Below are 12,421 nucleotides of genomic sequence, written 5' to 3'. Positions count from 1 at the left end.
GAGGAGTTTAAATTAATTGCAGGTCTTTATGCAAGTAGGAGAGTATTTAATGGATTTCCAGGTGTTACATTGATATCCTGGTGAAAGCGGTCAATGGCGTCCCGGAGAAACTTTATCGGTACCAGCATATCCTGAACCACATGGTGCTGTTCGTAAAGCTTTCTGATTGTTTCTCCCTGTGTCAGCTTCAGCAAAGAGATCTTAGGAGGAACCATCCAACCAAACAGCCAGCGGAAGATCGGATTATTGCCAAATGGGATGATATCCTGAAAGAAAAGAGTCCCACAAACCCTGTTGGAAAATGCTTCAAAGCCTGTGAGTCAGTTAGGACAGACAACTTGAGTTACCACACCCAGAACTACTGCAAATACCAAACTCAGTCTTCCAGTTATGAAATGTGTTTCAGCTGCAGCATTTACCACTTCTACTTATTAGTCATGTTTTTATTCTGGAAACTGAAGTTACAACAGCTGCTCTACTGTACATTCTTTAGGTTGCAGTGCTGCCCCCTCACGGACTTGGTTTACACTTAAAAATATTTTAGTTAAGAAGCACAGGTTTTTTGCTTACAAAAAGATAGGAAAATATAGACCGAACCAACCTACAGACACGGGCTAAGGAAATGTTCTTTTACATTATGATGCACCTTTCAGAAAAGTATTGCTTTCTACTTTTTCTAGTATTTGATTATAGCTATATTCTTATCAATTTGTAATAGTAGTAGAACACTAAAGAATACAGCTTTTTTTAACACAGTCCTTTTTACAGTATTTCTACATAAACAAACAACAAAATGTGTCCTTTCCATTGAATCCTAACGGTGCAGAGCAGCGAGCGCTTTCAAAAGTTCCTCATCATTTCCAGAAATTTGCAATGCTATTTCAATCAAACATTAATTTAGTATTTAATGTAATAATAATAATCTTAGTATGATTTTTTTTTGCCATTATCCCCCAATAGGGTATCATAAATTAATGATTCAAGTCGTCTTATTTCCACTAGAGGGCATCCAAGACTCACCAAGCGGTGCCAAGCATCTTTCAGTATCATTGAACAATACCAGTTGTTGATTCAAGATTTTAGTGAAACCATTAGTCAGTACTGCAGCAGGCTGCTTTTTCTCTGCACTAACTGCAGAAACTTTTCAAAATAAGAGTGCAGTCACGAGGCCAGAGCAGGGCTCCTGACATCTGTTAAACCAATACAATGCATAATTCATCACGTCATTTTACCCTTACAGAAAATAAAGCATGCCAAGCGTTTCTTACTAATGGCTAATGGGGGTGTGTGTATGGGAGAACATGTGGGTAAGAGAGAGTGAGGGATTGTGCTTTGAAGTGTAATAAAAAAGTGACAGGCCAGTTGATGAAATATGCTTAAATGTCTTCGTGTTTGTCATTTATTCAATAAACATTTCAGTCTGTGTGTGCAATCTTCGTGATTACCTGAAGCTCCCAGAAGATGCTGCGTGTGTGTCTGTGGTAGTAGTGTCTCAGAGGTATGTATTCCACTCCACTGTGGCCTTTGTTCAGGTAACCCTCCACATGTTTGAAGAACCAGGGTTTGAAATGCAGCCCAATTCTGTTTATCTGGAATGAAAGAGGAACTATTGAGTTATTAATTTAAAGTCAGAGGTACATGGAACTGAATCTTCATACTGTACCTCATAAACTCACACACCTTACCTTATCTGGCTCGGCGTGGTCAGTCATGGTTCCTCTCATGATGACAGCCTTGTCCAGGCTGTACTGGATGCCCTCAACAAATGTGTTCTGTTTGTTCTCGGAAGCTTCAGTAAAGCGTTTACAGATGTTCTCCAGCCCGCTCACAGGCTCGTAGTGGAGTTTTACCCACTGCTTTGCAGGGACTATTTTAATCTCAGCTGCAACCAGGAATCCCAGAGTTCCACAGGACCATGGGACAGCATGGAAAAGGTCAGAGTTTTCTTCCTTTAAGACAGAATGTTGCTTGTCATCTTAATTAGAAAACAGATTTGTGACAGAATGTGTGATTTCAGCACCATGGAATCAACAGAACATGGCAAGTGCCATGCAACAAGAACCATTTCACTTTTAAATCAGAAAAAAAGAAATTGGTTTAGATGCTATATATTATAATTTCAAGACCTTCCAGGTTAAGTTAATGGACAAATATATATGTACATGTCATAACACCACGTATTCCGCATGTATTAGTGTCATGTTATTAATGCGTCTCTTCAGCCCATATATTTGTTTTAAACGCAATATTAACTCTATTAAGTTTCTCTGCTGTAAAAAAGTCTCTCCTAATTAGAACAAAACTGATTTGAATTTTTAACATCATCATCATAACATCATCACCAAGCCTGATTCCATCATTCAAAAAAAAAAGTATTTGGCATAAAAATATTTGGGGTTGTCTGGAATCACAGCGAACTTAATATGATACATTTACAACAAAACAACATTATATTCTGCCAAGACACAGCCATAAAGAAAAGGGTCTTGCTCTTATATTTGTAACATGATAGTCAAGAATAGGGCAGAACACCAACAGAGTGAAGTATTTACAGCTGTACTACAGCAGAGGGCAACCTAACCACAACTCAGCCTTAGATCTCAGAGGTTTAAACAGCTATACTATCAAAGAAAATATTACATTATATAAAAAGTCTCATATTTCATATTTTGTTGGTTCAATATCAACTGAAACACACCACTTTCCACTGTAGCAATGGTAGCTGAACATTTTCTAAAAATAAAACAAAAACTAAATTTGTAACAATATTTTTTGAAAATAAAATTGTGCAAGCAGCATCCTGTCTTTGAGTTCAATGGATGTTTTTTAAATGCACCACAGAAGCTGCACAGAACATAAACCACACCCTTGCAGTGCTGTACATAATATATAGATATACATATACATAGCTATATATATATATATATATATATATACAGTATATATATATTTATTGATTGTTGAACGACAGAGCGGTTGGTAGTAATAAACTTAAGAAGGTTCAGAAAGCATGTGCTCCTTAATTAGGACATATGTTTCCTAATTAAGGAGCACTTACGTGTATTTACGCACTTGCTTTTGTTATGAGTAGCGGCTTCATTACCATGAACTATGCCTATTCAATAGGCAGAGTATAAAAAAAAATAAGAAAAATTTAGTGAACTTTAGAAACTGTAGCCTATGAGACCACCCACAAAAAGTCCACCTCCCGGTCCAGTCACTCAGTACTCACCTCAGTGCAACGTACTAAACTGCCATCAGCAAGGACAAGTTCATATGCAATGCAAATGTGCTGGAAGAGTCCGTAAATGTGTGAAGATGACTCAATGCCTGTACCCATCACCAGGCCACCTGACAGAGGAGAGAGAAACGTTTAGATCTGTTCTGCTTTGAGCTTTACTGTGAAGCCTTCAGCAGAATGTAGCTTCCAGCTCCTGGGATCAGTGTGTATACACCTACATGGATAGCAGTATAAATGAATGTACCACATCCTGATGTGAAAACATTAGATTGTTTATGTCCAGTGTATAGCATCAGGGAATCCATAATGAAACCTGATCCATGGGGTGCTTCCAGCACTACTCCCATTTCCTCCCAGTTTCATCTTTTGAGCTACAACATAAATTCTCTAACAATTAGTGAAGGCGCTCAGGTCTAAAAACAGGATACATCAAATGACGGAGGGGGATGTGTGATTTTAATCACTAAATTATAAGTGGTAGAAATTCTCACTTTGGCATCTGTCCCCAGGAAATGACCCATATTTGCCATAATATGGTCAACGTACCCACAGTGAGATCATCCAGTTCAGGCAGCACTGGCAGTGTCCAGCCAATAGAATTGAGAAGAGCGGGCACCTGGCCCATGTTGGCCAGTGGCCCCAACCCCCTTACCACCTAAAAAAAATAAACAAAAACTATAAAGTCAGGACAATAATGCAATACAAAACGTATTTACCATCATACCTCGCATGTTTGCATGCTAAAATGATCTTGTTGGTAATAATCTTGAAGATCCCTTTGGCTGGGTTGGTTTATGTTCTAAATTAACTTGGTTCACTTTGTGTTATGTTTCATTTTTCACAGGACAAGTAGTAACTTTTAAATTTAGACAATGCTTTATTTGAGGTTAACATGGGCATTTTCAGGCACTAGGAATGTTTTTTATTTTATTATTATGAAGGTTGTTCAGAAAAGAGGTGAAAGCCTTTAATACAGGGCAAAACAAAATTATGAATTGACAAACCTAAAAAAGTTCAAGGGTAAGAAGTTTTTCTGATGCTATAAGAGACTTCCAATGTTTACTTTCTCCAACAGAGAGTGTCATACCTTCAATAGGCCTTGGATGTGTTTTAGTTTTACTTTTTCACTTGCATCATACAACCCAGGTGTACCTCAGAAAGTATTCATATGGCCCCAAATGAAGACCAGGTGTATAAACATGTGTTATATCACTCTCACCTGCCTCTTTGTGTCCACCTCCAGAATATCCATCATATTGATCATGATATTTTTGTGCGTTTTCTTGTACTTCCCCACTCTGAGAGACACAGTGAGCCAGCCGGGTCGCCCAGTACACATGTAGCTTTTCTTGCCGTTTTCCTTTCTCCACTCACGCACCTCAAAACAAATCAAACAGAACAGGGAGAAGACGTTAGACGTACATCAGTATAATGCTATAATCAGTATAATTAGCTTACTGGGTCTGCCTATATTAGCAATGACCATTTTATTTAAAAAAAATATATAAATGAAATGAAAACACGTTCACGGACATTAGGTCTCTAGGTTGGTTGTAAAAGCAGCTGATGATTTCTGGTAATTGATGCCTGTGAGTGACACCTCCCACTTTTTATATGCATATCTATGGTTCGAGACCACAGTTGTGATTTAAATGTAGCACTCAAAATGCTACGCCTGCCCTTAGCATGTAGCCCGAACGTTCCTGGGTTCAGTACGCATGTTACACTTGCACGACACATGTGAGGGGCAGTCAGACGCGTCCAAGGTCTCGTACATACCCTATCTACAGTAAGTGCACAGGTCTTAAGTCAGTTTTGCTCACCTGTCTCTGGACGTCCCGCACGCGTTCGTCGTGCAGTTTTGGCGCAGAGCACATCTTGAAAATGAGCCAAGCGCGTACATAGTAATATACGTCGAAAACGACAGAGAGCGGCAGCAGGAAGAGACAGACAAAAATCCACCTCTGGTGAACTATCACGTAATCCAGACCTTTAACTTTGATCCAGAGCAGGAAAATAACGAGCGAGCTTCCTAAACACAGCAGTGGAGTCATGGTGGACACTGCACAACACTGACCCAACACAAAAAAGTGCGTGACTGGTCAGTGGAGTTCCCGCTTCTGTTTTAATCTATAAAAACTCTGTGTTCCACTATGCCAAACCCGAAAAGCCCGACTCCTCATCAGACCATCACCGCGATAGGTGAACTGTCAAAGGTAATGTATCTGTTACATTTTTGCCCTGTGCGGATTGGCTAACTACTTTAAAAGGGCGGGCTTGTACTCAAACTACATACGGTGATTGGAGAATAGATTCCTGACTTTTTTGTAAATACACCAATCACAAAGCAGGGATAGTGTCACGCCATGAGCCATATAGGCATGGCTATTACTAAACTGTTAAACTTTCAACTAATGAGAAAAAGCTAAAGTCCTTTGTGAAGTAATATGAATTAGTCAGCTAAATGATGAATATTAGAGCGCTTATGTTACTAAGGCTGCGTTGACAAAACCAACTACGGTGTTTAAATATAATATGGACATTATTTGACAAAAAGTATTCTCTAACCTTTGTGGTTTTGGTTTAGTTGTGGGTTTCTTTCTGGGTGGTGTAGATTTGGAAACGACAATTTTATTTTGCCTATAAAACGTATAAAAAACGAACGAAAATGAAATTGTTACCAGATATTAATATCTAGTTCAAAACTCATTTTAATTCCTTTTCCCCCTTTTATTTACATTTTACTTAGTTCTTCAACCTAATATTCCCTGTTCATAATACTTTGTAGTATATGCTTCATTAGAGTTTAGCTAAGCTACACTAACATCTTTCAAATTTGTAACCAGTCTGACAACGCTCAAGAATATTGATAAATACTAATTAAATTAAATTAACCCAAACATAGCTGGAATTCTTTCATATATGATGTTGTTCCTACAGGAATTTTGGTGGGAGAAGTTTCTTTAGTTTTTACAGTTTAAAACACTGGATGACACAGCTTGCCACAACCTAATGTATTTAGTGAACCTGATTTGTTCTGCAAATGCCATTGTACAGTATACACAGCACAGTTTCCCAAAAACATTTTTAAATTTTTCCATAAAGTGTAAGCCATATTCCTATAGCCAGTTTCCACCTGAGATGTTGTCAAATTTCACCGATTGTGTTTTCTAAGAATATATGTATAAAATATGATGGACCCGTACTGAATTGGATAAAATATATTTTTAAAATATAAATATATATATTTTATATACATACAGTATATATAATGTGATCATTTGAACATGATCAGTCCAGCGCACACACACACACACACAGAAAGAACTAAAGTGGTACCCTTCAGACACATTAGACAGAGGGAGGGTGGGGCAGCAGTAAAGATTTCTTAATGGGCTCTGCTTTCCTCTCGTCCATCTGCCCTGATGATAAACACACAGCTTCTCTACATTAGCCTGATGCGCATCAAAGCTTCCACTGTTTTCTTTTTCTTTATTTTCCAACTTAACCTCAATTCCAAGACTTTTTCAACAAGAGCTTGATCTCCAGAGCGAGGACTTACAGATGGACCAGCCCGTCATCATTCTCTATCAGTGTGGACGGAAATAATGGGAGTAAATAAATGAGATTGTATGAGCTCTGCTTGTCATAACAGGATTTTTATAAGTGTGGAGTACATCATTTGGATGCCTGGTTAGTGTCACAGCACATGGAGAGCACTTTCTATGGAACTGTTTGTGTGTAAGTGACTTTACCGAGCCATTACAGCCTGCACAGAAACCTCAGAAACAAATCCATCCCAGAGGAGAATGCCTTTCCTGCACCACGGAGCTATCTTTATCGGAGCCTTCCTCATTGTGACGGGGGGATCCACTGCCTTTCTGGCCTCGTCCCAGAGCCGTCTGCAGGCTTTTTCCCTCTGCTGTGTGGTGCTGGGAGTTGTCATGCTCATCCTGGGGCTCTTCTGGGCAATGAACAGCAAAAGTGGTGTCAACTACAACCAGCGAGAGTTTGACCCAGATTGTCCACATTATCCATATGACTACCCCAACTTTGGCAGCCATGCCCTTTTTACGCCCCCTGGGAATCGCTACCCCGAGTCTCAGTCAGTGTTTTTGCCCAGGTGGGTCAAAGTGTTTTAAAAATGTCTACTCAGCTGATATACTTTATACAGCATACCTTATGAATACTCATTTTAATGTAAATGACCAAAGTAAAACAAGTACACCTAGTTGTATTTCATACATTTTATTAGTTTTAATCTCAAAAATCTTGCTTAAATAAAATCCAGAATGCCATGTAGCGTAGCTCCTAATCACTGTTGCTGTGTTCCTTCTCATATGATTCAATTCATTCTTCCTGTTGCTGTTATTGATTAAATCTAGGTTTCATATGTCAGTTTTCTGGCTCCTCGTGGAATAGAGCCGTCCATGCACACAGACCTGAGCTTCACATATTCAAATAATATCCTCTTGATTTAGCAGGAATTTTCGAATATTGTCAAGATTATAAATAAATACACGATGGAGCAGTTAAAGACTTTTAGAGAAGCAGAACATTGATATCAGAGCCGAGTATTAGAATCAGTTTTAAAAAAAGATTCGGCCTACTGTTGCCATCCACACCTATATGGTCGAGGTAGATGTAGATGAAATGTACAAAATTGTTACGATACAACACATGTATGAGGTAACAGAGTAACTGCAGAGGGTTCATCAGATGCTGCTGTGGGCTGATGTGGACGCAGGGGAGTGACCATCTTGATAGTTGGCAAAACCAACCAACCAAGTCAGTCTATCTTTAATCCCCCTACTGTAGCACTCATTAACAATCCCTTCAGTGACTCACTGGAAGATAACCCAACTACTGGTAAGTCTTTGTGGAATTAAAAAAATCGTCCAGAAGTTCATTTAATAAAATACAAAGCCTGTAGTTCCTCTTTCACCCCTGCAGGTTGTGCCACGTGCCAGTTTGAAGCTTTGATCCCTCAGCGATAACACAGAATTATCTTAAGAAACACTGCTGACAGACGTATTTAAACCAAAATGGAGGATGTTAAAGTAATTACTTAATTTATTTATTTATTTATTTATTAGAATATTTTGATCTTAAAGAGATATAACTTTTCCTTTTCTAGTCAACAGAAATCAGAACGTTTCGACATCATTTTAGTTCACGTTACAGCAAGTGTAGGTCTTGTGTTTAATGACAGCCATGTTGACTTGAGCCACAGTGAAGACCTTTGTTGTCTGAATATAATATTAAAAGTCTGATTTTAAAGTAGTTTGTGTGTTTGCAAAAAAAAAATTTGTAAAAATATAATAAATAATAATAGGGTTTCATTAGTTAAGTTGTATTAGCCAAATATGTCTAAAAATTAGTCAACCATCAGTACTTTACCTGAACAGCAGTGGAATTGATATAAATAGTGTAATTATCATGGGGGAAAAGCCTTGATGACGGCTCATTGTTACAGGACATGTCTCATACCAGAACACAATATCAGGATATCCATTTTGAAACCCAATTCGTCTGCATGTGAGGAAAAGACGACTACAAATAGACCGTGACTCCATTTCATAGTTAGCCATAACATCTGATACATCAACCCCAGACACAACTGAATGCATATCCATTGCTGTTCCTCTGTGTTTTCTCTTTACATCACTTACCTCTGATTTGTTTGGGTGTAGAACAATGGAACGCCACAGGTGCGGCACCCGGGGTGAAGACTTTGACTATCCTCCTATGGACTCTGGTGGTTTCAGTCCAACGCCTCACCCTCCGCCTTGGTTGGGACCGCCGCCACCCTATGAGGTTGCCATCAAGACCACTTGCAGCTCCACACATCTGCGGCGTGCTTACTCTGATACACACCTGGCCTCCGAACCTCTGTTTGGACAGTCAAGAGAGATTAGCTTTGAGGTGTGACAATGGATTGATAAAACGTCTGTTTACCAAATCCAACATATCTGTTTATCAAATCAAACATATCTGCTTACCAGATCAAACCATGAGTAAATGTGACTCAGAGTCCCCTCAGACTATTCAAAGGATTTCCTCCATGGAAACTTATCAAACACTTGAAGCATGCTTCTTTTAGGGCTCCCTGCATGATTTCTGCATCATCCCATTCCGACCAAGTATATGGTAAAAATAAAGCGTGCTCATTAAAAGGGTATATCCACCCTAAGTAACTTGGGACTACTAGACAGACATTTCTGTGTCTCAAGGACAACTGAAGACAGAACTCTTCCACTGTCTACAGATATAAAGTTTGTGAAGGATACAGCTGGAATTCAAAACAGGAAGTTTGAAAACACTTTGGCGTAAGTAATTCTGTATATATCTTAAGTCAATGTAAACCAGGGGAGGTGGCTCTGTCGGCTTAGGCTAGAGATAACGGCTGATTAAATGAATTAAATGAATTAGACCTTTAATCTGAGCCAATGACATGCTCCTGACCAGCTGTCGATGCACATTGTCACTTAAAACCTACCTTATTGTGGAGATGTGTTCCACTTTACACTGTGCTCACCATTAAATGTTAAAACCCAATATCCAGTTAAAGTAGTTCACCTCCAAACATGATATTTACTAAAGTATTCTCTACTTTATTCATCAGGCAAAAGGACAAAGAAAAGACTGCAGTTTTTTTCACTGACACGACCTTCAAACCAACAGTGAATCATCTGTACCATTACGTACAGTGAACATACAATGCAGATTTCCTGATCCACTGCTGCTAATGCAGTTCAATGTCATTGCTTCTTTTTGTGTCTCTCCAATGAAAATATAATCAGAACTTCACCTACATGATTATGGCTCTTTGAGCATTTTCTATGCAGTGTAGATGAAGACTAAAAAATGACATTGACCTTTTGATGTAATCCAAGCCATGACCCAAAACCAAACCCTTTTACATTTTTTGTATTCAAACTGAATACCAAAACAAGCAGCCCACTTCTTACACACATGTATGCTTGTCAGTGAAACCAAAACTATTGTTTTCTTTGTCCCTCTGCCTCGTGAATAAATGTTAAAGTTTTGAGACTGAGTTTAGATAGTACCATTTTTTTGGAAAATGATTTTGTGCTGCATTCAATTGTAATCTTTAGCATACTTCCACCACCATGTGTTTAAAATACATTGTTAGGATTTACCAAAGTGACAAACCTACAAAACGTAAAGCACAATTTTACATTTTCATTAATGCATTTAGCAGACACTATTGTCCAAAGCCACTTACAAGAGGATTTTACACTTAGCAAGCAAGCATCCATCCATGCATCCATCTATCCATCCATCCATCCATCCATCCATCCTTCCATCCATCTGATCCAGGTTTGCCCTCAATCTGTAGGAACAGTGTTTTAAAATCCTCCTTTTTAACTGCCTTTGCAATAACACATACTTTCTCAGTTTGTCTAGATTAAATGACTGAAATCATCCAAGTGCCGATTGAACACCGATACAAATGGATATGAAAACCATGCAAAGACTAATACTGTGTTAAATTTTTGACATCAGGTTAGTTAATTGGAAAGCTTGCCATGGCAAATGGGTCACAGAGAGAATTTTGCATTTAATTAAGACTTACAGATGTAGTTAACAGATGGTGATGGAGAGTTCACCCTGTTTTGGAGCTTATGCTGTAAAATCGTTTACAAAAGTCTTCTTCTGCTTCCAGGACTAACTTTCTTTACCGCAGGACACATGTGATATTTTATTATGGGCAACACGCCCAGGTCTGCAAAGGTCTTTTGGTGTGTGTGCCACACATGAACTCATCAGATCGTTGAAAGCTGTGGAATGATGACTCATCTGACCATGTGTGTTCCACTGTTCCAAGAAACAAGATCTAAATATTACCATGGTGATTGCCATGGAACCTCGCTCTTATCACCAGTGTTTTTTTATTTCTCCATTTCGGACACTGATTCACATCTGCAGTTTGAAGGTCAAAACCGCATTTGGAATTTGAATCTAGAAAAAAAAAGTATTTATAAACAATTATTACTCATATACTGCAGAGTAAGATTTCACACGAAAGTGCTTGTTGGACACTGTCTGGAAGTTAAGTGATCCATTTAGTAGCTTCTCGGGAATAATGAGTCATTTTTTCTTATCTTCATTATTTCATGAATTTTGCAAGAATTTCCCAGCTTGGGATCAATAAAGTCTGTCTGTCTCGAAGGTTCGTGCTCTTTGAAAAAGCATCGCTGACCCTTGCTCTTCAACCTCATCCATAATTTAACGTTTTGATTTAAAAGAAAACATTAAAAAGACGTCATATGAAAAGTTGCAGAGGAAAACAACAGTTATTACAGTATTTTTTTTGTAACTAAAGCTTGTGTCCAAATAGTCTGAGTTAAAAGATCATGTGTTGAATAATACATGTATTTGCCAATAAACAGAATCCTGATGGCAGATATACAGTATGAGGAGTGCAAACAGCTATTGAGCAGTTTCTTCACTTCATTCATAATCAATACAAACAGGGGTGTGCACAGGGATTTCAGGGGCTCTAATTACCCTCCATGCTCCTCACTGGAACATTCTGGGGTTTTTGTTTTAACTTCTTATTTACAAATATAGGTGGCCGCTTGGGCTACACATATCGTCCTACAAAAATAATAAAAACAATTGAGTACTCTGTCCTTAAAGGAAGAAAATTTTAATTATTTCTTTAGAGAGTTTGTGAACTACTGACAGTGGTCCACTGGGTGATGTTACAATACTGTTTATAAAATACAATCTGTATTAAATAACTAAATCTCCATTAAGGCTACGACAAAGCTAATGTGGATGTTGAAAAATTAGTCATTTTTTTACAAAAAAAAAGAAAAAAAAGTGCAGTAACTGCCATAACTGTTTTTTTTAGTCCTTAATAAAGCTTTGGCACCAATTAGAGTCGAGTACACTATCGCTATTGTAACTGCTATTACTATCATAATTATTAATTATAATAATTAATTATTAAAATTACTATCAGTAATGCTATTTCTTTTACCATTACTATGACAATAACTATTATATTTTATTATTACTATCAATTCTGCCCAGAAGTTAGTGCTACGAGCCACACTATAAGTTTAATATTTAAAGCATATAAACACACGCGCTCGCGCACACGCACACCCACCAAACCAAAAGTTTTTGTGTATGATACAGTGATAA

General features: G+C 38.1%; 1 protein-coding gene across 1 annotated transcript in view; it reads right to left on the bottom strand.

Annotated features, from left to right (window-relative positions):
• dhcr24 (24-dehydrocholesterol reductase) overlaps positions 1 to 5,462 on the bottom strand; it is a 6,085-nt gene extending 623 nt beyond the window's left edge. The window contains exons 1-7 of the mRNA XM_008307100.3: positions 5,065 to 5,462; positions 4,461 to 4,619; positions 3,788 to 3,896; positions 3,233 to 3,351; positions 1,686 to 1,949; positions 1,446 to 1,589; positions 61 to 266 (exon numbers count right to left, since the gene is read on the bottom strand). Coding sequence (XP_008305322.1) covers positions 61 to 266; positions 1,446 to 1,589; positions 1,686 to 1,949; positions 3,233 to 3,351; positions 3,788 to 3,896; positions 4,461 to 4,619; positions 5,065 to 5,295 — 1,232 coding nt within the window. The 5' untranslated portion in view covers positions 5,296 to 5,462. The remainder of the gene's footprint in view (positions 1 to 60; positions 267 to 1,445; positions 1,590 to 1,685; positions 1,950 to 3,232; positions 3,352 to 3,787; positions 3,897 to 4,460; positions 4,620 to 5,064) is intronic.
• Between the last annotated feature and the right edge of the window lie 6,959 nt (positions 5,463 to 12,421).

Source organism: Cynoglossus semilaevis, chromosome 2 (assembly GCF_000523025.1).
Source record: "Cynoglossus semilaevis isolate Cse_v1.0 chromosome 2, Cse_v1.0, whole genome shotgun sequence".
In the NCBI taxonomy this organism is placed as follows: Eukaryota; Metazoa; Chordata; class Actinopteri; order Pleuronectiformes; family Cynoglossidae; genus Cynoglossus; species Cynoglossus semilaevis.
Note: the sequence above shows the minus strand (reverse complement) of the source record. Positions and strands in the feature narration are given on the sequence as shown.